Source organism: Neoarius graeffei, chromosome 11 (genome assembly GCF_027579695.1).
Source record: "Neoarius graeffei isolate fNeoGra1 chromosome 11, fNeoGra1.pri, whole genome shotgun sequence".
NCBI lineage: Eukaryota > Metazoa > Chordata > Actinopteri > Siluriformes > Ariidae > Neoarius > Neoarius graeffei.
The window spans coordinates 8,275,160-8,300,876 of NC_083579.1; the positions used below are offsets into that span (position 1 = coordinate 8,275,160).

Sequence of the window (25,717 nt, forward strand, 5' to 3'; positions counted from 1 at the left end):
CAGGGTTGCAGGTGAGCTGGAGCCTATCCCAGCTGACTACGGGCGAAAGGCGGGGTACACCCTGGACAAGTCGCCAGGTCATCACAGGGCTGACACATATGGCCCTTTTCCACTACCCTTTTTCAGCTCGCTTCAGCTCACTTCAGCCCGACACGGCTCGCGTTTCGACTACCAAAAAACAGCACGACTCAGCTCGCTTCAGCCCTGCTTAGCCCCTAAAACTCGCACCGTTTTGGAGTGGGGCTGAAGCGAGCCAAACCGTGCCGAGTGAGGCTGGGGGCGTGAGGAGACACTCCCCTGTGCACTGATTGGTGAGGAGGAGTGTCCTCACATGCCCACACACGCCCCGCGAGCACGCTGGGATCTGTAAACACCGTAAACCCGGAAGAAGGAGAATTACGAATTACGAGAATTATGAAGCCTTATGCGCCTCGCCTCATCTATACGCTCTTGCCAGTATCTGTTGGCGTTGTCGGTGACAACAAGCCACAGAACCAAGACCAGCAACACTAACGACTCCATGTCCTCCATGTTTATTGTTTACTATTTGGGTCGTGAGACTACCGCTTAAAAGCTCACTGATGTCACTGTTTGCGCCACTTAACGACATCACGTGACATCCACCCACTTTCGCTAACTCCACCCAATGTGTCCACCCACTTCCAGCCAGCACGGTTCAGCGCGGTTGTAGTCGAAATGCAACTCCAACAGCCCCGCTCAGCACGGCACGGCTCAGCCCGACTCAGCCGCGTTTGTAGTGGAAAAGTGGCAATAGACACAGACAACCATTCACACCCACATTCACACCTACGGTCAATTTAGAGTCACCAGTTAACCTAACCTGCATGTCTTTGGACTGTGGGGGAAACCGGAGCACCCGGAGGAAACCCACATGGACACGGGGAGAACATGCAAACTCCACACAGAAAGGCCCTCGCCGGCCACGGGGCTCGAACCCGGACCTTCTTGCTGTGAGGCGACAGCGCTAACCGCTACACCACCGTGCCGCCCATATTTAAAGTCAATTGTTAAAAATGATCAAATTAAATAATGCCATGTTTGGTGTGCTGGTGTGGTGATATAAACTGGAAACATATATATTTTTTTTAAGTGAAAAAAAGGATTAAACCTTCATGAAAGGATATCCTTTTTGGTTTATTTCAGATGGTTGCATGATGGAGCCAGACATGTCCAGGTGCTTCTGTCCTGATCACAAGGCATCCATGGTGCTGTTTCTGGACCGAGTTTATGGTGTCCAGGACCAAAACTTCCTGCTCAACCTCCTTGAGAAAGGTTTCCTGCCAGATCTGCAAGCTGCTGTTAGCATGGATAATGTGAGGACATTCTCCACCGACACACACACGCAAGATTATTTAACATTTTTACACAATGTTTCTTTATTAATCAACATAACAAATGTAATATGATGTAACATTAAAGCACTCCAGAGCTAATACAATGCTATATGCAGGGGTTTTCAACTGGTTCTGCCCCAGGGACCACCATTCAGACTAAGCAGTAGCCTGCGGCCCCCTGTGTGTGCGTGCGCGTGCGTGCGTGAGTGTGCATGCGGGTGGCGGGGGGTTTCTTACCTGCTAATGAGATACCTGGGCATGATGATTTGCACACAGTCTGTCTATCTGGGGGGATATTGTTGTAGAAAGTGCCAGTCTCATGTCATTTTCAGGTGCCAGCCTTGCCCTGTACTTGTTCTTTATGTATGCAAGTGTTGAAAAACCACTCTCACAGAGGTATGTGGTTGGGAATGGTAGAAGACATCTTACTGCTTTTGTTGCAAGCTCTGGAAATTCTGCCTGACAGCTGGTCCAGAACTTCACAAGGGGTTGTGTATCAAACAGGTGCTTTCTTTCTGACAGAGTCTGTTGACATTTCAAGTAGCTGATCCTCTTCTGTTGCTGTTAAGCTTGACCCTGATGCTGCATCATTACTAAATGGGAGCATTATCCACTTGCTGTCACAGCGCCACTGATCTGAATCTTTGAAGTACGTCTGGAATTGTAGCACTGCATTCCTCAAATGTTCACATACTATGCCTTTAATGTCTGTGCTCTCATTATATTCCTCAACTGAATGAAACATAGCCAAGTTGCCACTTTCGACTCTTTCTATCCACCTCGACATTTTTTTAACAAATGCATCCAGCTTTTCGTAGAGCTGCAGGACGTTAGAGTCTCTCCCTTGCATTGAGCTGTTTAACTTGTTAAGCTCGGCAAAAACATCTGTGAGATATGCCAGCTTAGTTAGCCAATGGCTGTCGTTAAACTTAGAAGCCAGTTCACTGTCCTTCTCGCATAAGAAATCACGAATAGCTTCGCGCAGCTCATACACACGGGCAAGGGTCGTGCCGCGAGACAGCCACCTGACCTCGGAGTGATAAAGAAGGGTGCTATGTTCACTTCCTAAGTCTTGACATAGGGATGCAAACAAGCGTGTATTTAACGCACTTCGTTTAATCGGTTTTACCGTGTCAACAACGTCATCAAAGACACCACTGAGCTCTGCGCTGAAATTTTTGGAGGCCAGAGACTCTCTATGAATCATGCAGTGAGTCCAAAGTATTCCCGGTGCTACTTTTCTCATGTGCCCAAGCAATCCAGTCTGGCTACCACTCATCGCTCTGGCCCCATCACTACATAATGCCACACACTTATGCCACAAAATATTGTGGTCTTTGAAAAAATCGTCAAGGGCTTTAAATATCTCTGCGCCTGTAGTTCACCCTGGAAATGGTTTGCAAAAAAGAAATTCTTCGCACATAGCACCATTATCCTCGTATCGCACAAATGTGTCAGGTAACGGAATCCAGGGACACATGTCGGCCCGGGGGCATTTTGAGTTATTGACCGATTCAGAAAGTACAGTTTCTAAGCTTTCCAATGATGCCTTCCATGTGGAGATCTGACAATATTTGAAGAATGTGTGGCCTTTTGAAAGTGTATACCTCTTAAAACAGAAAAGGGAGAAAATCGCCCTCAAAGTTTTCCATCTCAGCTACTCTGGGTGTAGGGCGGGCACATAATGGTGCTCATTTGCATGACATTAAGGAAAGCCCTACCCCCTACGAGCTAGCACGATACTACTTTCATGTAAACAAAGATCACCACGCCAATTTTCCTTCCATGCAAAGTATGCCCAACACAATTATGAAGTACAAAAATAAGTCCTAAAGTATACTTTAACGTTTTGTGGTTGAAAAATTACTCATACCGTAAGAAAGAAAGATAGCACAATGATAACACAACTAACACAATGCTAGTTTCATGTAAAGCCTCGGTCACAACCGGCCGTACGTGCTCCTACGGCCGGTCTACATGCAAAAAACGCAAGAAACACACGGAGGGCGTGCATGAAACGCACGAGCGCGTGCATGTGACGTGCTGATTTTCGAGCCGCAGACCAGCCGCAGAGGTTCGTTGTCATGTCAAACAAACTCTACGGGCGCTTACGTTTTTTTCAGGTCGCAAGACAAACTTACAGCCAACGCGCGTCTTTCTCCGTGAACAAAAAAAAAAACCGCAGCGATTTGGGAAACGCCAAAAATCGCACAGCCAAAAAATCTTACGTCCGGTTGTGACCTAGGCTTAACCAAACCACAACACTCTCCGTTACATGCAAAAATAACCACACAGCCTTAGATTAATAAACTCACCCCATCAGAAAGAGAAACGGCGCCTTGCACACACCAATGCCTCCGATGGAATGTAGTCCTAGAACGGTCCATGTATCATCCAGTCATTCAAGTATTCCATTCAATCTGGAAAACGAGGTTGCGTTTTTTTTGCTAGAAATGGTTATCTCCGATGTAACTACCGTGTGTCTGTTTGCTTCGCGGTGTTTCAGCTCCTCTGCGCTCTGTTTAGCTTGCTCATTCCATAGTGAAATTACATGCCTGTATGCAGCTTAAGTAGCCACGAGCTCAGCTCGTATCATACAGCTGATTCGCGAAAAAAAAAAAGACTTAAATCATCATGTGAATGGCCCATATGGTAATTTACCCACACCCCCCAGCTGGCTACAGTCCTGACAAAAACGAGACAATTTGCAACAAAAAATGTATGTTTTTCCAACAAAACAATCTATTATCTGAAATACTGATTGCATTCTTCAAGACCTCAACTTGCACATGATGGAAAAAAAACAAAAATCACAAATTAAAAAAAAAATGCTTCTTTTGCAATTATCTCGGATTCATTTCGGCCGACATGTGTCCCTGGATTCGGTGAGGGGTCACAAATGTCAGTAGCTGCGCATCACTGGTAATGTCTGTCGTCTCGTCTATTTGAATCGAAAATCCTTGCACTGTTCTAAGTTTCTCTATTAGCTGCTCTTTCATGTTAGTGGCCATTTCCTCGATTCTTCGTCCAATTGTGCTGTCTGACAATGGAATAGTTTTTAATTTGTTTGCAGATTCTTCGTTTATCATGATTTTACACATGTCCATGGCTGCTGGCAAAACTAGCTGCTCTGCAATGGTATGGGGTTTCTTGCATTGTGCAACTCTGAGGGCCACCTGATATGATGCTTTCAGTGCATTTTCACTAACTTTAGCACTCTTTCTCATGAGAGTCTGCTGTCCTTTGAAATCACGCAACATCTGCTGCATTAACTCGATAGGCTTGCCAATCAATGAACTGTGATGCGTCTCTAAATGCCGCAGTAGTTTTGAAGGCTTCATGGCTTCGTGTGAAAGTACTGTTGAGCACACAAAACACAGCGGTACCTCCTCTCCAGCTTTGTCTGTTACTGTAAATCCGTATTTGATGTAATCTTCATTGTCTTTCCTTTTTCGTCTTTCCCTACGTTTCACCGTTTCATCTGTATCTTTTCCCGAACAGCTCGCAGCATTAGAGGTGTCCTCTGTGGTGGCATTGCTCCCTTTCCTCACCAAATAGCGATCCATGCTGACAAGCTAGCTTCACTTGTACAGCTACCTCAGCTTTACAGCACACCGTTCAAAATGTAACTTCACAAAAAAGTGAATATTTGTCAAACTAAACTGAATTATATAGCCTTGCTAGTTGCTTTTGCAAGCTAGTTCATTCGCGCGCGAAGGACGAGTTTTGATATGACGTTCACGTTACCATAGGTGAAGTACAGTTGATCGACCTGATTGGTGCAACAAGGATAAGGTTGAATCTCCCGTCTTGTTTTTTTTTTCCGATATTTGCATGATATTTATTATTCATTCTGATACCAAAATCAACTGAAACGATTCGAAAAATAAAATAAAATGAAATTATTCTAAAAAGTATTTTTAGTAATTAAACTGGATAGCAAGTCACGGACCACCAGCAGTACTGCCACGGACTACCAGGGGGCCGCGGACCACCTGGCAGATACTGAAATAAATCGAATAGGAGTTTAGTGTATTGCTGCATATATTGTATATATTGCTGCATGGAGAGTCTTAATTGTAATTATCACATTAATCATTGCAGTTTTGGTTTAATTTGGTTTAATTATGACTTACACATTCACTATTCATAAGCTTATAACATAGCGCTTGATCCAGCACATTTTATTATTTTGCATTTTATTATTATTTTTTTATATCATATACCGACAGATAATTGTGCACACAATTTATCAAAGCCACAATATTATAAATTGAGCAGACACTCTATACTCACCGGCCACTTTAATAAGAACTTGTTCTTGATTCTAAGATCCCTGTTCTTGGCTGCTAGCCTAGTAAACTAGACCCACCCGCCTAGCGGCCAAAAATATTTTTGCCTAGCGAGTGGGTCTAGCCTCGCATCATATAAACAAAAACACCCCGGGCATCAAATCGTGCCCGCCAATCACAACGCAAGGTTTTTGTTTGGATTCATTGGGCAGGCTTTTGCAGGAGTGACGACAAAGCTGCGCGACGCTGGAGAAAGCACAGCAGGAAAGATGGCTACGGCTAGTGAACAGATCGCGTTTGACTCCACTTTGGAATCAGTTTTAGAAGAATTAGACTTGGAGTTTTCGTTGAAACATGAGCAGGAAGAGGCTCTCCGCTCATTCCTTTTCAAGAAGGACGTTTTCGCGGTTTTGCCGACCGGCTATGGCAAAAGTCTGATCTACCAGCTGGCTCCGCTGGTAGCCAAAAGGATGGGGCTAGTTTGTGCAGTACAAAGAATTAATAAACAGCTTTGAAACATTACTTTTTGATTGTTTCTTATTTTCCCGTTATTTTAAATTTAAGGGAAATTATTTCACCAAACACCACTAAATAAAAACTCTCAAAAACAGTTTAAGCAAACCCTTGAAAAACACTTGGAAAAAAAATGAGTATATGTGGTACAGACTCCAAACTTGTGGTCATTATCTCCAAACTTCTTAATATCTAGAACCTGTTAATTAATACGCATTTTGAAAAATTATTTATTTCAAGGTCTCCCCCACTGCTTTCTGTCGCTCTGACTACGTCACAGTCACTGTTGCGCTGATTGGTCAGAGCGTTGGCCTATACGCACAGAGACAGTTTGAAAGACAGCGGTTTGTTCCTCCTACCCACTTCGGAAATGTCTACGGATCGAGGCCAGACTAAATATTCACATTTAGTCTGGCTTGCCAGGCTACTTGGCTGCAGGACTGGAACCCAATGTGGTCTTCTCCTGTTGCATGCTGAGATGCTTTTCTGCTCACCACGATTGTAAAGAGTGATGATATGAGTTACTATATGAGTTCCTTCTTGGCAGCTTGAACCAATCTGTCCAGTTTCCTCTGACCTCTCTTATCAACAAGGCGTTTGTTTCCACCCACAGAACTCACACCCAAGGTCACTTTACAATTAAGGGGGAAAACAAAAAGAGTCCACCAAGAGAGGGTCAGGATGTAATTCCAATGGCGTAGCTACCACAGTCCCACCAGGCGCACAAAGATAAATCCCACACTGCCTGCACAGCCGTTGTGCCGCCGCCGGGCAACATTGCTCGGAACACCGCGCCAAGTACAAAAGCACCACCACACAGAGCGCTGGACAACCCTGATGTTAAAAAAGACCAATGAGCTCATTACAGTCCATAGTGAGGAGCACAGGCATCACCCACAGCGCACCAAGGCCTGGAGGGAACCGATGCCAAAACTGGGTCCAAAACACTCAAACAAAAAACAAACCTCAAACTACACAAACACAAAAAAAAGGAGAACAAAAAGAAAAATGAAAAGCTCTCGATATTGTTGTGTGTGAAAACCCCAGGAGATCATCAGTTTCCAAAAGACTCAAACCAACACCCATGCCACAGTGAAAGAAAGTTGCACTTTGAGATCACAACTTTTCCCTTGATTTGTATCTGCATGCTTTAATAATAATAATAATAATAATAATAATAATAATAGAGTTTCTACAAATATGGCTCTTCACCTGATATAAAAGCTAAATATATACATACTCTACTAATATTAAAAATCCTAAATACTAATTGTTGAACTTATAATACTAAATGCAAAAGATTTAAGAAAATTACCTAGTCTGAGATAGAAACAAACAAACAAATGAAAAGTTGTGCAGAGCATGATGGCCGATTAGGTGTTTTTACAAGATTTGACCCTGGTGAACTTGACCTTTGACCTTGACCCACCAAAAACTACTGATGTCTTTGTGTGACCCTAGTGAGTTGTCCTGTGCATTTAGGTGAAGATTGGTCAAGAAACGACGACGCTAGAGCACCACCAAACAAACGGACAGATCAATATAATTGCAAAAATCTCCGATTTTCGCAAGTAACAAAAACCTTTACTTATAATACTAAATATTGGCGATGTATGAGAAATCAGTCAAATTTGAAACTTGAGCAATACTAGGATACTAATAGAGGAAAAATGATCTGAGACAAAGTGAAGGAATTAAACGATATGATTACTTAATTGATAATCAAAAAGTGTAAATGTAACAGCGATTGTATAATGAGAGAAAAAAAGAACCGTGTAGCAATAAACAAATTATTACTACTACTACTACTAATAATAATAATAATGAAGGGGCGGCACGGTGGTGTAGTGGTTAGCGCTGTCGCCTCACAGCAAGAAGGTCCGGGTTCGAGCCCCGTGGCCGGCGAGGGTCTTTCTGTGTGGAGTTTGCATGTTCTCCCCGTGTCCGCGTGGGTTTCCTCCGGGTGCTCCGGTTTTCCCCACAGTCCAAAGACATGCAGGTTAGGTTAACTGGTGACTCTAAATTGACTGTGAGTGTGAATGGTTGTCTGTGTCTTTTTTTTTTTTTTTAAGTTTTTTTCTTTTTTTTTTTAAATTTATTTGCTAACAAATACAAACAAATACAAAGTAAAAAGGACAGAATGAAACAAATCAATACATACACATGACATACAACAGAAGCACTAACGTAACTAACAACAATTTCAAAGGCTGGACAATACTACTAATATGTTAACAAAGAGATGTAACAGAACACATGGAGACAAATTCGACAAAGATAAACAAGAGCTATATTGCTGTATAGAGGAGGATGGGTGGGGTTGATTAGGGGTAATGAATGTGCATATGAGATAGAGGAGGGTAGGTGGGGGGGATTTGGAGGGGTTTTGGGCCTTGAATTATGGGTGGAGGGACAGTGTGTATATGTTGGGGGGGAGCGGGATATGTGAAAGTAAGCGTGTGTGTGTGTGTGTGTGTGTGTGTGTGTGTGTATAAGCAGTGCTGGTCTGTGTCGGGCCAGGGAGAAGGAAACTGGATCATAATGAAGGAGAGAGGGGGAGGGGGAGTATTATTTTATTTGCTAATCATTTGTGTTAGTAAATTTTTTATAGATAGAAATTCTAAAAATAATAGTTATTTAATAGTTAATTATGATGACTACCTGAGCACCTGTTCATGGCTATGGTGCCAGCCCCCCCTGCCCAAGCTGATTCATGATGGGACGACAGAGGGGAGGGGGAGGTACTGCATGAGGCAGGGCTCCAGGCCCTGACGCCCCATACACCGACACCAGCCCCCCATAGCCTCCGCACAACACGCCCTACCTATCCTATATATGACTGTATATGACAAGAATGTGTGCCTTCTCTAAAATGTACTGCATTAAAAGAAGAGATGTATTTGCATTAAAAGAGGCAAGGAGTGCAGCGAAGCACCTGCAGAGGTTTCCCACATGCACTCCTCCCCTACCCTAGTGTATCATGTTGTTCTTATTGCAGGTGTACAAATGGTGTGTGCTTCCTAATGTGTAGAGCATTTAAAAGAGGATAAGGCGCGCTGTGCAATACCAAGAGTAGGCAGGTATCAGAGTGCATGCGTGGGGTGGGTGGGGCGCCGAAAAAACCTCGGGACCCTGACCCGGAGGGGAACCCTGACCCATCAACCCTCCCAATGGCACCAACCAACGCCAGTCCCACCTGACAGCCAGACAGGATGGGGCCGACCACGCCATCCCAGAAGCCCAGGTATAACAAGAGTAGATGAAGTGGGGGAGGGAAGACGGTAGCAGAGGGAGGGAGGGAGTGGTGGGAAAAATTAATAAATGAAGTACATAAACAAACAGAGATAAGAGATTCCAGCTTCCATCCTCCCTTCCCTAATATGTATGGCTAAGTATTAACGATTATGGAAGGATATTTGAGTGTGGCGTTGGGACTGAATCTCAGGCACAGAGGGCCAGGTCAAGTCTGTAAAAAGGTGAGGTAAGATGACCAAGGGGAGTGTGTATTCCGAGTATGGAGTAAGTTGGGAGAGGTATGATTGTCCAATGATATATAATCTGCTAGCAGGTTTTTCCAATGGGTAATGTGGATTGAGTTCTTTGAGTTCCAGTTCATGAGGATTGTTTTCTTGGCGACAGTTAGTGCTACTAGAAGAAATTTATTGTCTGTGGTGTTAAGGTTGGTTGAAGATGTATCTCCTAGTATGCAGAGGGAAGGAGTTGCTGGGATGTGATGGCCAAGGATAGAGGTGAGTGAGTCTGTGACTTTTATCCAGAACCTATGGATTGGGGTGCAATGCCAGACAACGTGGATGTATGTGTCTGGGGTGTTTAGCATGCAGTGGGAACACGTGTCGGAGCCAAAACCCATTCTTGCCAGTTTCTGTGCAGTGTAGTGAAATCTGTGGAGTACCTTGTACTGTATTAGTTGAAGATTGGCATTTTTAGTCATTAGATAGATATTTTTGCAGATTTGGGTCCAGAAGCTGGCATCAGGAGTAATGGACAGGTCTGATTCCCAATTGTGGTATGGAAGGCTTAAAGTTTTTTCGGATTGTGATATAAGTTTGTATATTTTGGAAAGGATTTTTTGAGGGGAGGGTATGTTAATCAGTTCCAAGATTTGTGGGGGGATGTCTAAATTAGGTATCTGAATATTCCATTTTGCTTGAATAGTTGATTTAATTTGAAGATACTGTAAGAAGTGTTTACCCTCAATGCCATGCTTCTGGACCAAATAAGGAAAAGAGACCAGTCTATTGTCTTGGATGATATGATGAAGATGAGTGATACCCTTGCCTATCCATGTGAGAAAGTTGAGTGGTTTTTTATTGATGGTGAAATCAGGATTATTCCAGATAGGGGTGTGATTTGATAGTGTCAGAGGCGAATTAGTAAGGTCGTAAAACTTCCACCAAGCTGTCAGACTTGATGCTATGGTTGGAGCTTTGAAAGATGGATGCTTTTTGACTGACTGGCTGCAGAAAGGTAAGTCTGAGATCTGAATATCCTTGCAAATGGTTTGTTCTAGGTCTAACCAGGTGAATTCAAGTGAAGTGGGATGTATCCATTTGTAAATGTATTGAAGCTGGTTGGCCAGTGCATAATGATAGAAGTGTGGCGCCTAACAATAAATGAATGCAAAGTACTTGATAAATCTTTAATTTAAAAAAATAATAATAATTGGGACACTGTTGTAATATAAGAGGAATAGAAAGTGAGTTGTTATTAAAAAAAAGATCCAATTTGGTGTGGTAACACTAACTGATGGGTGGCACAGTGGTGTAATGGTTATAGCTGTCGCCTCACAGCAAGAAGCTCCAGGTTCGAGCCCCGTGGCCAGCGAGGGCCTTTCTGTGCGGAGTTTGCATGTTCTCCCCGTGTCCGCGTGGGTTTCCTCCGGGTGCTCCGGTTTCCCCCACAGTCCAAAGACATGCAGGTTAGGTTAACTGGTGACTCTAAATTGAGCGTAGGTGTGAATGTGAGTGTGAATGGTTGTCTGTGTCTATGTGTCAGCCCTGTGATGACCTGGCGACTTGTCCAGGGTGTACCCCGCCTTTCGCCCGTAGTCAGCTGGGATAGGCTCCAGCTTGCCTGCAACCCTGTAGAAGGATGAAGCGGCTAGAGATGATGAGATGAGATGAGATTATTGATTTGATGCAATGTGCTGCTGTCAAGAGATCAGCTGATTAGAAAACTGCATCAAAGAGCAGGTGGATGTATGGGTGTTCCTAATAAAGCGGCCGGTGAGTGTCTTTGGAATAATGTCTCTCTTTCCTTTTCCACTTCTCTGTTAGAATGAACTGGGTGGTACGGACATGGCGTTGGCTCTGAATCGTTATTTGTGTGGGTCCGTGCTGCCGTTGTTGAGTAAGTGCTCGTCGCTGTTATGTGGACTTCCTCCAATCAGGACAGGAACAGTGGACGACTTCCTACAAGCACTCTACTGTCTCTCTAAAGCCAGCAGCCTCACTAAAGCCCAGCACGATGCCATCCAGACCTGCCTGCTATCTGTGTGTGGGTGAGTTCTAGTGTCACACTCGTTCTTTAGTTTTCTGTTTACCTTTTACTGATGCTGCACTTAAGTATCTTTTTTTTCCTTGATTTTTTCCATTCATCCAATACATTTGACGTTTACTTCTGACATTTCGAAAGAAAACACTCTGCTTTCGAAAAACGTCATGGCATTTCAATAAAATCACCTATTGGTAATGTCATAAGGCGACGTTTTAGCATCAGATCAAGGAGTCGATCAGGACACCTGAAAAATCTCAATTATAGGAAATGTGACAATGAGAATGAAACAGCATTGTAATGCTGTCGTAATCTTGAGGATTATTTGTTAATAATTAATAAGATTAAAAACAACACTTACGTGCTTCAGTCAGCATTTTCTATCCCTCATTTTTTTTTTTTCAGGCTTAAATACAAGTGCATATATTTCTCCTCAAAACAATTCTGGCAACCTCAGAGCAGTGTTGTAGTTGAGTCACTAAACCTCGAGTCCAAGTCCAGTCTCGAGTCCCAGTGTTCAAGTCCAAGTCATTAAAAAAAATTCGAGTCGAGGCCACTATTGATCCGAGAACAAGACTCCAACCGCACCATTTGACGGTGGCTGTTTCAGCACCATTAACATTAGCTTGTTCCTGAACATGACGTACTGTATGAACAGGTGAATGTGCTTCTCTTAGTCAGGGAGTGTGAAGTATTCTGTCAGAGATGGTTGGGAGACGGATGCAAGTGCAGAACGTGTGTTTATTAATACAAGCGAAGACAGTAAACAATCAAACAATCGTAAAACGGTGAAACAGGCAATAGGTCGAGCGAGGCACAAACAGGCTGTTGTAGACTCGGCAGAATCAAAGACAAGAAACAGGAAATCAAGGATCAGGAAACCAAACAAGGAAATAAGGCTCAGTAATGTGTCAGCAACGCAACTCAATACTTCGCAAAGTAAGTATGTTTTCACAGTTTTTATATCGATGCGCTGATTGCGCCTTAATCCTGTGCAGGTATGAGTCATTTACAGCGCGTGCACGCTGTCCGGAGTGCACCCAAGAGTCTATCTGATGCATTCGCCAAGACACACAGGTGTGACACTCTTGCACGAAATTCGTACAAAAATTAACATAGATAAATATCTTATGGCATGTTACAAAAAAATAAAGAAAAAAATCAGAGTCCTCGTCTCCAATTTACGAGTCCGAATGCAGTTAATGCACGAGTCCGAGTCATCAGTGCTCAAGTCCATGTCAAGTCACGAGTCCTTAAAATTAGCGCACGAGTCAGACTCGAGTACTACAGGCCTGCCTCAGAGGCATAAACTACATGGGTGTAATTTGCACAGTTTGAATGGAGGGATTAGAAAAGCCATTTAATCACATGATTTATCATCATTACGGATATACAATATTTAATATATGCGTAAATATCATTGTAGCTTTAGAACTTAAGTGGAATACAGTCTCTAGTTTGTATTGTTATTATCATGCTAGCCAGTGTTGGAAATTAGCGCCCGCTACCTGCCAAATACAGGTGATTTTACGTAGTGGCAGGTGAATTTGCTCAACTCGCTGGCCGCAGTGGTGGGTAAATAAAAGTAGTATATACAAAGAAATAATGCAATTGTAACAGAACTGTTTGTGACATTCCACAACGCAGACTGAATCGCAAGTCTGCTTGTTTCAATCTGACATTTTAACGAGGACACAATCTCATCATTAAAGTATCCAGTTGAACTAAAGACTCCGATTCAATGGAGTAACTTGAGCAGAGAATGCTAACTAGCGCTAACTTGAGCATAGAACGCTAATTACGTAGCGACTGATGGTTAAAGAGGTCAAGCAGCCTGGGCTAGTGTTGCAGCAAACAGGCATGGGTTGTTTTGAAGTCCAAGCTGTACAGTACGACCTGGAATAATGTGCTACTACTTGGAAAAAACTTCCATGACTATTCCTAAGTGGCATTCGTTTATTTCCCTGAGTGTCAGGACCAAGCGATATTATAGTCGGGATTATAGTTGTGGTGTTTCTGCTCCAGACTGGAACTAAATTCAGGTGTAGTCATAGTTATCGGTGTTGTAAGAGTTTATACCTTTCTACTTTAGACATGCATTGAGAAAATAGTTTGAAGCTGTACGTCTGTGCGTACAGCTTTTGTTTGGATCTATTTGCCTCAGTCTGTGCACTGATATTATTCTATTACAGAAAACTGAAGCCGTCCCTGTTGCAGCCTCTGTTGCGAAATCTCACGGTTGACGTCCCACAGCTGTCCGAGAACACCAAGATGCCACTTAAGGTCTTTGTAATTATCTTTAGCTGTAATTGATTCTTACTAATTGAAGAAACACGTCATCCTAATATTCTGAATTTTGTCTGCAGCTTCTGACTGATCATTATGAGCAGAACTGGAAGTACTACTGCATGACGAGTGGGCGTGGTGGTTTAAGCTCCGCCTCGGAGGAGGAGCTTCAGCTCAGCAGGAAGCTGTTTTGGCATGTTTTCAGAGCACTGAGCAAAAAGGTTTGCTTTAGGAACAGGGCTACACCCGGGGCAGGAGGAGTGTTATACACCATCGACAAAATACACACATGATTCTTTCCAAATGATTCTTTCGAATGAAGTTCGGGGAAAACGTAAGCACTTTAACAGGGACAAAGAAGGACTTTTCAACACTAAAGACACAGATCAAAATTTGTAATGGATACTAACAATGCATAAGAAGTGTTGCCAGGCAAAACAAACCTCGCCCGGCAGCACTTATTTTATACCTATATGTTGATAATGGTAATATTTCTCAATCATCAGCTGTCAGGTTATAGTCCTGTGAAAATCCATGACCTTGAGTTTGATATTTCAAAGTCATTAAGGTCATGGCGGCAACTGAAAGCTCATATGGGACTTCTTATTTGTTGATAATGGTAAACATCTCGCTATCATTAACCATTTTAAAGTTATAGCCCTTTGAAAACCCATGACCTTGAGTTTGACCTTTCAAGGTCAAATATTATGGTGCCAAATGAAAGGCCATATGGCTTTTCCTATAAGTTGATAATGGTAAATATCTGTCTCCCAGCAACCATTTTCAAATTACAACCTTCTGAAAATCCATGACTTTGATTTTGACTTTTCAAGGTCACTCAAGGTCAAAGATCATGGTGCCAAATGAAAGGCCATGGGAGTTCCTATATGCTCATCATAGTAAACATCTGTCTATCGGCAACGTTTTTGAGTCATAATGGAAAATATGTTATTTTGACCGATGACCTTGACCCCCCTGACCTTTAACTCCCGACTGCTACAGAGACTGTCCAAGCTACCCCATCATGCAGCATATACTTGGAAGCAGAATTAAAATATGCACATTTTCGTTTTGGTTTGAAGTCAAAATGATGAATTTGAAGAAAGTTATCGCAAAAAAAGTTTTTGACCTTTCCGGTGACCTTGACCTTGGGTCAAAATCGCTCCAGAAGCAATCTCACTGATACGGATAAACCCAGGCTTGGGCAATAGGGATTATCGGTCTGGTGTGAGCATCAACCACATAAACTGCAGGGGACTGATTTATTTATAGTTATCGTTTTGTTGTAGTTATCGTTATTGTGGGACCGGGCCTTTACAGGAAAGGGTACCAATAATTTTGGAATTGATTGTGTGATCAATATCCAAATACTGTGGCTCATTTTTTTGGTGAAATTGCGACCCATGGAGACATAAAAGGATAATACTGTAAATGATATATGATCTAAAACTGTAGTACATGCACATGGTTATCCTACGTGATGATACAGGTCTCAATATAAAGCTGAGCATCATTCGCTGTTTTTTTAATTTATTTTTTCCTCCAGCCGTATGATGCTGAGCTGTTTGAGCTATCCGTTGGATGTCTGGTTGCAGTGTCCGGCGCTGTTCCTCCTGATCACGTCGATGTCACTTGCACATCTGGCCTGGACACACACTCCTCATTGGATTCCGATGGACACTTCTGTCCTCAACCCCTGGACACGTCCAAGTAAAAACACACAGGATTGATTTTCATGTTATTTCACAGTACCTATCCTATCTTATACTATCCTGAATACACAATATAACATCTATAGCATATCACAGCGCTGTTGAATTCTCGGTTCTGCTCATCACTGGTTCTGATATGGTGAAAGTTTCTGTAAGGAGAGGTTTATTTAACATTTATGGAAGGAGTCTCCAGTGTCAGTGCTTTGCAACACTCAGGAAGTTTGTAAAGACATCACAAGGTGTTTTTTTTTTGTCTTAGTTACTTCATAGATAGAGAAAAAAAAGACAGGCTGATAAAGAAACTTGTTGCAAAGATGTCCATACACTGACTTAAAATGTAACTACAAATGGATAAAAATGTGGCTTTCTTGGGAAAGTTTTGAGAAACTGCTTGGTTTAAGAGGAATAAAAAGTTTGGGACTTGCTGTGATAGGAAAATAATCAACTTTGGGGTGATAACAGTAATTGCTTCATCACACTACTCTTTGATATATATATATGTGTGTGTGTTTATGTAGTATAGTGGAATTATATACAGCTCCAATTCCAAAAATTTGGGATGCTGTGTAAACTGTCAATAAAAACAGAATGCGATAATTTGCAAATCATGGAAACCCTATAGCATATTTCATTGAAAATAGTACAAAGACAACATATCAAATGTTGAAACTGAGGAATTTTATTGTTTTTTGAAAAATATATGCTCATATTGAATGCCTCTCTGTAAACGTTTGGGAACTGAGGAGACCAGTGGCTGTAGTTCTGAAAGAGAAATGTCGTCCCATTCTTGCCTGATATACAATTTCTGTTGTTCAATGGTTCTGGGTCTGACATCTTTGTCGTATTTTGTGCTTCATAATGCGCCAAATGTTTTAAATGGGAGACAGGTTTGGACTGCAGGCAGACCAGTTTAGCACCCGGACTCTTTTACTACAGAGCTATGCAGTTTTAATATGCGCAGAAAGCAGTTTGGCATCGTCTTGCTGAAAGAAGGAAGGCCTTCGCTGAAAAAGATTTTGTCTTGATGGCAGCATATTGCTCTGAAACGTGTATCTATTATTCAGCATTAATGATGCCTTCCCAGATGTACAAGCTACCCATGTCATGTGCACTAATGCACCCTCATACCATCACAGATGCTGCTTTTGAACTGCGCACTGATAACAACCTGGATGGTCCCTCTCCTCTTTATCCTGGAGGACGTGGTGTTCATGATTTCTAAAAAGAATTTCTACTTTTGATTCATCAGACCTCGGGACAGTTTTCCACTTCGCCTCAGTCCATCGTAAAAGAGCTCGGACCCAGAGAAGGTGGCAATGTTTCTGGATCTTGTTTATATCTGGTTTTAACTTGCATTTGTGGATGCAGTAATGAACTGTTTTCACAGACGATGGTTTTCTGAAGTGTTCCTGAGCCCATACAGTGATTTCCACTACAGACACATGTCTGCTTTTAATGCAGTGTCTCCTGAGGGCCTGAAGATCACAGGCATCCAATGTCAGTTTTCAGCCTTGTCCCTTGCATACAGAGATTTCTCCAGATTCTCTGAATCTTTTAATGATATTATGGACCAGAGATGATCTCGTCTCGTCTCGTCTTCTTCCGCTTATCCAGGACCGGGTCGCGGAGGCAGCAGTCTAAGCATGGAAGCCCAAACTTCCCTTTCCCCAGACACCTCGGCCAGCTCCTCGGGAAGAACACCGAGGCGTTCCCAGGCCAGCCGAGAGACATAGTCCCTCCAGCGTGTCCTGGGTCTTCCCCGGGGCCTCCTCCCGGGGGGACATGCCTGGAACACCTCCCCAGGGAGGCGTCCAGGAGGCATCTGAAAAAGATGCCCGAGCCACCTCAGCTGGTTCCTCTTGATGTGGAGGAGCAGCGGCTCTACTCCGAGCTCCTCCCGAGTGACTGTGCTTCTCACCCTATCTCTAAGGGAGCGCCCAGCCACCCTGCGAAGGAAACTCATTTCAGCCGCTTGTATCCGCGATCTTGTTCTTTCTGTCATTACCCAAAGCTCATGACCATAGGTGAGAGTCGGAACGTAGATCGACCGGTAAATTGAGAGCTTCGCCTTTTGGCTCAGCTCCTTCTTCACCACGACGGACCGGTAAAGCGACCGCATCACTGCGGAGGCTGCACCGATCCGCCTGTTGATCTCACGCTCCATCCTTCCCTCACTCGTGAACAAGATCCCGAGATACTTAAACTCCTCCACTTGAGGCAGGACTTCTCCACCAACCTGGAGAGGGCAAGCCACCCTTTTCCGGTCGAGAACCATGGCCTCGGACTTGGAGGTGCTGATTCTCATCCCAGCCGCTTCACACTCGACTGCAAACCGCCCCAGTGCATGCTGAAGGTCCTGGTTTGAAGAAGCCAACAGGACAACATCATCCGCAAAAAGCAGAGATGAAATCCTGTGGTTCCCAAACAGGATTCCTTCCGGCCCCTGGCTGCGCCTAGAAATTCTGTCCATAAAAATTATGAACAGAACCGGTGACAAAGGGCAGCCCTGACGGAGTCCAACATGCACCGGGAACAGGTCTGACTTACTGCCGGCAATGCGAACCAGACTCCTGCTCCGTTCGTACAGGGACCGGACAGCCCTTAGCAAAGAGCCCCGAACCCCATACTCCCGAAGCACCCCCCACAGAATACCACGGGGGACACGGTCGAATGCCTTCTCCAGATCCACAAAGCACATGTGGACTGGTTGGGCAAACTCCCATGAACCCTCGAGCACCCTATGAAGGGTATAGAGCTGGTCCAGTGTTCCGCGACCAGGACGAAAACCGCATTGTTCCTCCTGGATCCGAGGTTCGACTATTGGTCGAATTCTCCTCTCCAGTACCCTGGAGTAAACTTTCCCTGGGAGGCTGAGAAGTGTGATTCCCCTATAATTGGAGCACACTCTCCGGTCCCCTTTCTTAAAAAGAGGGACCACCACCCCAGTCTGCCACTCCAGAGGCACTGTCCCCGACCGCCATGCGATGTTGCAGAGGCGTGTCAACCAAGACAGCCCCACAACATCCAGAGACTTGAGATACTCAGGGCGGATCTCATCCACCCCCGGTGCCTTGCCACCGAGGAGCTTGCAAACCACCTCAGTGACTTCGGCTTGGGTAATGGACGAGTCCACCTCTGAGTCATCAGCCTCAGTCTCCTCAGTGGAAGACATGACGGTGGGATTGAGGAGATCCTCAAAGTATTCCTTCCACCGCCCGACAATGTCCCCAGTCGAGGTCAACAGCTCCCCACCCGCACTGTAAACAGTGTTGGCAGAGTACTGCTTCCCCCTCCTGAGGCGCCGGACGGTTTGCCAGAATTTCTTCGAGGCCGACCGATAGTCCTTCTCCATGGCCTCCCCGAACTCCTCCCAGTTCCGAGTTTTTGCCTCTGCAACTGCCCGAGCTGCAGCACGCCTGGCCTGCCGATACCCGTCGGCTGCCTCAGGAGTCCCGGAGGTCAACATGGCCCGATAGGACTCCTTCTTCAGCTTGACGGCATCCCTTACTTCCGGTGTCCACCACGGGGTTTGGGGATTGCTGCCACGACAGGCACCGGAGACCTTGCGGCCACAGCTCCGAACAGCTGCGTCCACAATGGAGGTAGAGAACATGGTCCACTCAGACTCAATGTCCCCCGCCTCCCTCGGAAGCTGGGAAAAGCTCTCCCGGAGGTGGGAGTTAAAGACCTCCCCAACAGAGTGCTCGGCCAGACGTTCCCAGCAGACCCTCACCATACGTTTGGGCCTGCCAGGTCTGTCCAGCTTCCTCCTCCGCCAGCGGATCCAACTCACCACCAGGTGGTGATCAGTTGACAACTCAGCCCCTCTCTTCACCCGAGTGTCCAAGACATAGGGTCGGAGATCAGATGACACGACTACAAAGTCGATCATCGACCTCCGACCTAAGGTGTCCTGGTGCCACGTGCACTTATGGACACCCCTATGCTCGAACATGGTGTTTGTTATGGACAAACTGTGACTAGCACAGAAGTCCAATAACAAAACACCACTCGGGTTCAGATCGGGGAGGCCGTTCTTCCCAACCACACCCCTCCAGGTGTCACTGTCATCGCCCACGTGAGCATTGAAGTCCCCCAGTAGCACAATGGAGTCCCCACTCTGAGCACTCCTCAGTACCTCTCCCAGGGACTCCAAGAAGGCCGGATACTCTATACTGCTATTTGGCCCGTAGGCACAAACAACAGCAAGAGCCCTCTCCCCAATCCGAAGGCGCAGAGAGGCGACCCTCTCGTTCACTGGGGTAAACTCCAACACATGGCGGCTGAGCTGGGGAGCTATAAGGAAGCCCACACCAGCCCGCCGCCGCTCACCACGGGCGACTCCAGAGAAGTGGAAAGTCCAGCCCCTCTCGAGGAGCTGGGTTCCAGAGCCCAAGCTGTGCGTGGAGGTGAGCCCGACTATCTCTAGCCGGTACCTCTCAACCTCCCGCACAAGCTCAGGCTCCTTCCCCCCCAGCGAAGTGACATTCCATGTCCCAACAGCCAGCCACTGTGTCCGGGGATCAGGTCGTCGAGGCCCCTGCCTTCGACTGCCACCCAATCCACACTGCACCAAACCCCTACTGCTACCTCTGTGGGTGGTGAACCCACAGGAGGACCAGAGATGATGTGATCCACAAATTCTTTGCAGGTTTACATTGAGGAACGTTGTTCTTAAATTGTTGCACTGTTTGCCCATGTAGTCTTTCACAGAGCAGTGAACCCCTCCTCAACCGTTTCAGTCTTTTGTTGCCCCGTCCCAACTTTTCTGAAGCGTGTTGCTGACATCAAATTCAAAATGAGCATATATTTTTCAAAAAACAATAAAATTTCTCAGTTTCAACATTTGAAAAGCGTCCCAACTTTTTTGGAATTTGGGTTGTAGTTTCACTTTGATATACAGTAATGAATCATTTTCCATTGTTGTTGTGGTATTTTTCCCCCAGTGTAATAGTACCTGAGGGACTGGAGTACGTGGTGAATAAATATGCAGAACACACACATGAGAAGTGGTCACTGGGGAAGGTAAGAGGGAATTAAGTGTAACCGGATACAACGTACAATAGTTGTTCTTTTATAAATAAAAATGATAATTGTGAATAAATTGCTTCGTTACGAGATGAGTAACCCTCATCAGGGCATGCTATTACAGAAAAATAATCAACTTCAGCACGGAAGAGTCACTCCGCTTCGTTACACCGCTGTGATGTTTATTATTTTCCTACAACAGCATAAAAAATACTGTTTTATTTCTTGTATAATGTGTAACTCTGTGTGTTTCTGTTGTTCGTTTGCAGTTTGCTAATGGTTGGGTTCATGGGGAGCAGATGTGTGAGAGCTCTAAAGTTCACCCACTCCTGAAGCCCTACAGAGCCTTATCAGAACGAGTAACACACACACACACACACACATGTGCACTCATTTCTAGTTCAGTCTAAAACTTTCTAATTTCTGTTCAGTTTGATTACATTATTGTTTTTTTATGCATCTTGTATTTGTCTTTCTTACATTTCTGGGGTTTAGGATAAAGAGAACTACAGAGCAGCCATTAAAGATACAGTGAAAAGCATGTTGGTCTTGGGCTGGACCATTGAGAGATCGAAAGACGGGGATGCGAGGGACCTCCATCACCTATCCAGGAGGATCTCACAGTCTGGCCAGGTGATGGATTGTTCCAAAAACACGAGTTATAAACTTGTAGATTCAATGAACTCATAAATGTACAAATACTCGTAACTCATCTCATCTCATTATCTCTAGCCGCTTCATCCTGTTCTACAGGGTCGCAGGCAAGCTGGAGCCTATCCCAGCTGACTACGGGCGAAAGGCGGGGTGCACCCTGGACAAGTCGCCAGGTCATCACAGGGCTGACACATAGACACAGACAACCATTCACACCCACATTCACACCTACGCTCAATTTAGAGTCACCAGTTAACCTAACCTGCATGTCTTTGGACTGTGGGGGAAACCGGAGCACCCGGAGGAAACCCACGCGGACACGGGGAGAACATGCAAACTCCACACAGAAAGGCCCTCGCCGGCCACGGGGCTCGAACCCGGACCTTCTTGCTGTGAGGCGACAGCGCTAACCACTACACCACCGTGCCGTCCCTCATAACTCATAAATTTTCTAAAATGTTTGTCTTAAATTTTCCAGGTATATATTGGCCACATTTTAATAATTCGTCTCATTTGAGTTAAATCATAGCCCCACAGGCTCCGTATCCGATGCAGATGTTTTCAGTGGCCTAAATGAGAGTGATGCGTTAACAAACAGCAGGCAATGCTATTCAGAACGAATTAGTAAAATCTGGCCATGAATTATTAAAATGTGGGAATGAATAAACATTGCAGAAATGAATTACTAAAAAGAGTGAACAAATAGGTATCGTGGGAGAGAATTAGTATAACTTGGGAATGAACAGATATCGTAGGAGTGAATTAGTAAAACGTGGGAATGAATAGATATCGTAGGAGCGAAATAGTAAAAGATGGAAGTGAATAGATATCATAGGAGCGAGGTAGTAAAATGTGGGAAAGTAAAGCTATCGTAGGAGCGAATTAGTAAAAGGTGGGAGCGAATAGATATCGTAGGAGCGAATTAGTAAAACATGGGAATGAATAGATATTGTCAGAGCGAATTAGTAAAAGATGGCAATGAATATATATTGTAGAAGCAAATTAGTAAAATATGGGAGTGAATAGATCTTGTAGGAGCGAGTTAGTAAACCGTGGGAATGAATACATATTGTAGGAGCGAACTGATAAAACGTGGGAACGAATAAATATCATAGGAGCAAATTAGTAAAATGTGGGAATGAATAAATATCGTAGGAGCGAATTACTAAAACGTGGGAGTGAATAGATATCGTAGGAGTGAGTTAGTAAAACGTGGGAGTGAATAGATATCGTAGGAGCGAGTTAGTAAAACGTGGGAGTGAATAGATATCGTAGGAGCGAGTTAGTAAAACGTGGGAGTGAATAGATATCGTAGGAGCGAGTTAGTAAAACGTGGGAGTGAATAGATATCGTAGGAGCGAGTTAGTAAAACGTGGGAGTGAATAGATATCGTAGGAGCGAGTTAGTAAAACGTGGGAGTGAATAGATATCGTAGGAGCAAATTAGTAAAATGTAGGCATGAATAGATATCATAGGAGCGAGTTAGTAAAATGTGGGAACGAATAAATATCGTAGGAGCGAATTACTAAAACGTGGGAGTGAATAGATATCGTAGGAGCGAGTTAGTAAAACGTGGGAACGAATAAATATTGTAGGAGTGAATTACTAAAACATGGGAGTGAATAGATATCATAGGAGCAAATTAGTAAAATGTAGGCATGAATAGATATCATAGGAGCGAATTAGTAAAATGTGGGAACGAATAAATATCGTAGGAGCGAATTAGTAAAACATGGGAATGAATATCGTGGGAGCGAATTAGTAAAATGTGGGAATGAATAAATATCGTAGGAGCAAATTAGTGAAATGTAGGAACAAATAGATATCGTAGGAGCGAGTTAGTAAAACATGGGAACGAATAAATATCATAGGAGCGAATTCGTAAAACGTGGGAGTGAATAGATATCGTAGGAGCGAATTAGTAAAACATGGGAGTGAATAGATATCGTTGAAGCGAATTAGTAAAACGTGGGCGTGAATAAATATCATAGGAGCGAATTAGCAAAACATGGGAGTGAATAGATGTCGTCGGAGCAAATTAGTAAAACGTGGGAACGAATAATAATAATAAGAAGAAACCTTTATTCATCACATGCACACTTCAAGCACAGTGAAATTCATCCTCTGCATTTAACCCATCTGAAGCAGTGAACACACGCACCCAGAGCAGTGGGCAGCCACACCAGAGCGCCCGGGGAGCAGTCAGGGGTTCGGTACCTTGCCCAAGGGCACCTCAGCCCAAGGCCACCCCATGTCAACCTAACTGCATGTCTTTGGATTGTGGAGGAAACCGGAGCACCCGGAGGAAACCCAAGCAGACGCGGGGAGAACATGCAAACTCCATACAGAAAGGCCCTCGCCAGCCGCTGGGTTCGAACCCAGGACCTTCTTGCTGTGAGGCGACCGTACTAACCACTACACCACCAGGAACAAATTAGCAAAACCTGGAAATGAATAAATATCGTAGAAGCAAATTAGCAAAATGAGGGAATGAAGAGATATCATAGGATTGAATTAATAATGTGGCCATGATTTATATATTTTTTGTTTTTTTTGTTTGTTTGTTTTTTCCCCAAGTCATATGCAGGCTCCCTTGAAACTAAAAATAGGATTTTTTTTTTTCAAAATCTGAAAGAGCTGTTCGACTGAGCTCTTCTTCAATTCTAATTCAATTCAGTTCAATTTGATTTATAAAGTGCTTCAACAATAGACATTGTCACAAATCAGCTGTCCAGATGTGGTAGTAGCATAGACATTTAAGTATTTGTGTGAGGCTAGGAACTGTGAAATGCTCTGGCTATTCAACATTAACTAAGCAAAACAGCAAATCAGCAACAAGTAATATATATTGTAATTCAGTCCAGTTTCTTTCCTCCATGCGTACAGCTGTCATTTGAGGGAACCTCCATGTTCAGTCCCAAACCTGCAGACACCAGCAGCATCACACTTACCTGGGATCAGTATGTACGTCTGTTCAGATCCCTTTTCTCATTTAGTTTTCTGTTCATTGAATGCAGAGAGAGAGAGAAAAAATAGAGAATCTCTCTCTCTCTCTCTCTCTCTCTCTCTCTCTGTCTTTAATGCAGGCTATGGCGGAACAGCTGGCGGAAAACTACCACAACATCTGGGCCAAGAGGAAACTCCAGGAACTGCAGGCTAAAGGTTTTTAATCATATTCTCAGCACTCGGCCAAATGTCCCCTTCACCCATGGACATTTTTGTCCATGTAGTTAATAAAATAGTATGGTCATCCATGTAAATGTCCTTGTTGCAGGTATTTATGGTGCTTAATCTTAAAACTGGACTTTTTTGTTTTAACTCACATGAATATTTTTGACACAATCAGGCAACATTGCTTAATTAAAAAAAAAAAAAAGACTCTGGACCTCATGTGTAATAATGTTGTGTGTCCAGGAGGGGGCGGTCACGCTCTGCTGGTGCCTTACGACTCTCTGAGTGACCGAGAGAAGAGCCGGATCCGAGAGAGAGCCCAGGACATCCTGAAGTTCTTTCATATCAATGGATACACTGTGTGGAGGTGAGGGTGGAAATACTTATGCCAAAGAACCATCCGAGGAAATAAAATAAAGACAAATTTACAAGTTCATAGCATTATCAGTGCTGATGAATTAATTAAAGCATGGTTAAGACGATTAAAGCAACAATTTCTCAAAAAAGAATCTATCTATCTATCTATCTATCTATCTATCTATCTATCTATCTATCTATCTATCTATCACATGGACAGATGTTCTGATGTTTTCCTTTAGAATTCACTGGTATAATTTAGAATTCATTGTTCCATCAATGATGGCAAGCCGTCCTGGCCCAGATGCAGCAAAACAGACCCAAACCATGATACTACCACCACCATGTTTCACAGAGGGGATAAGGTTCTTGTGCTGGAATGCAGTGTTTTCCTTTCTCCAAACATAACACTTCTCATTTAAACCAAAAAGTTCTATTTTGGTCTCATCCGTCCACAAAACATTTTTCCAATAGCCTTCTGGCTTGTCCACGTGATCTTTAGCAAACTGCAGACGAGCAGCAATGTTCTTTTTGGAGAGCAGTGACTTTCTCCTTGCAACCCTGCCATGCACACCATTGTTGTTCAGTGTTCTCCTGATGGAGGACTCGTGAAAATTAACATTAGCCAATGTGAGAGAGGCCTTCAGTTGCTTAGAAGTTACCCTGGGGTCCTTTGTGACCTCGCTGACTATTCCATGCCTTGCTCTTGGATCTTTGTTGGTCGACCACTCCTGGGGAGGGTAACAATGGTCTTGAATTTCCTCCATTTGTACACAGTCTGTCTGTCTGTGGATTGGTGGAGTCCAAACTCTTTAGAGATGCTTCTGCAACCTTT

General features: G+C 44.0%; 1 protein-coding gene across 1 annotated transcript in view; it reads left to right on the forward strand.

Moving 5' to 3' along the window:
• The window catches only part of ryr2b (ryanodine receptor 2b (cardiac)), a 210,519-nt gene that overhangs the window by 76,137 nt on the left and 108,665 nt on the right, over positions 1-25,717 (forward strand). The window contains exons 47-57 of the mRNA XM_060933368.1: positions 1,165-1,334; positions 11,458-11,681; positions 13,867-13,957; positions 14,041-14,181; positions 15,507-15,670; positions 20,619-20,697; positions 20,970-21,059; positions 21,196-21,333; positions 24,241-24,318; positions 24,441-24,516; positions 24,769-24,892. Coding sequence (XP_060789351.1) covers positions 1,165-1,334; positions 11,458-11,681; positions 13,867-13,957; positions 14,041-14,181; positions 15,507-15,670; positions 20,619-20,697; positions 20,970-21,059; positions 21,196-21,333; positions 24,241-24,318; positions 24,441-24,516; positions 24,769-24,892 — 1,375 coding nt within the window. The remainder of the gene's footprint in view (positions 1-1,164; positions 1,335-11,457; positions 11,682-13,866; positions 13,958-14,040; positions 14,182-15,506; positions 15,671-20,618; positions 20,698-20,969; positions 21,060-21,195; positions 21,334-24,240; positions 24,319-24,440; positions 24,517-24,768; positions 24,893-25,717) is intronic.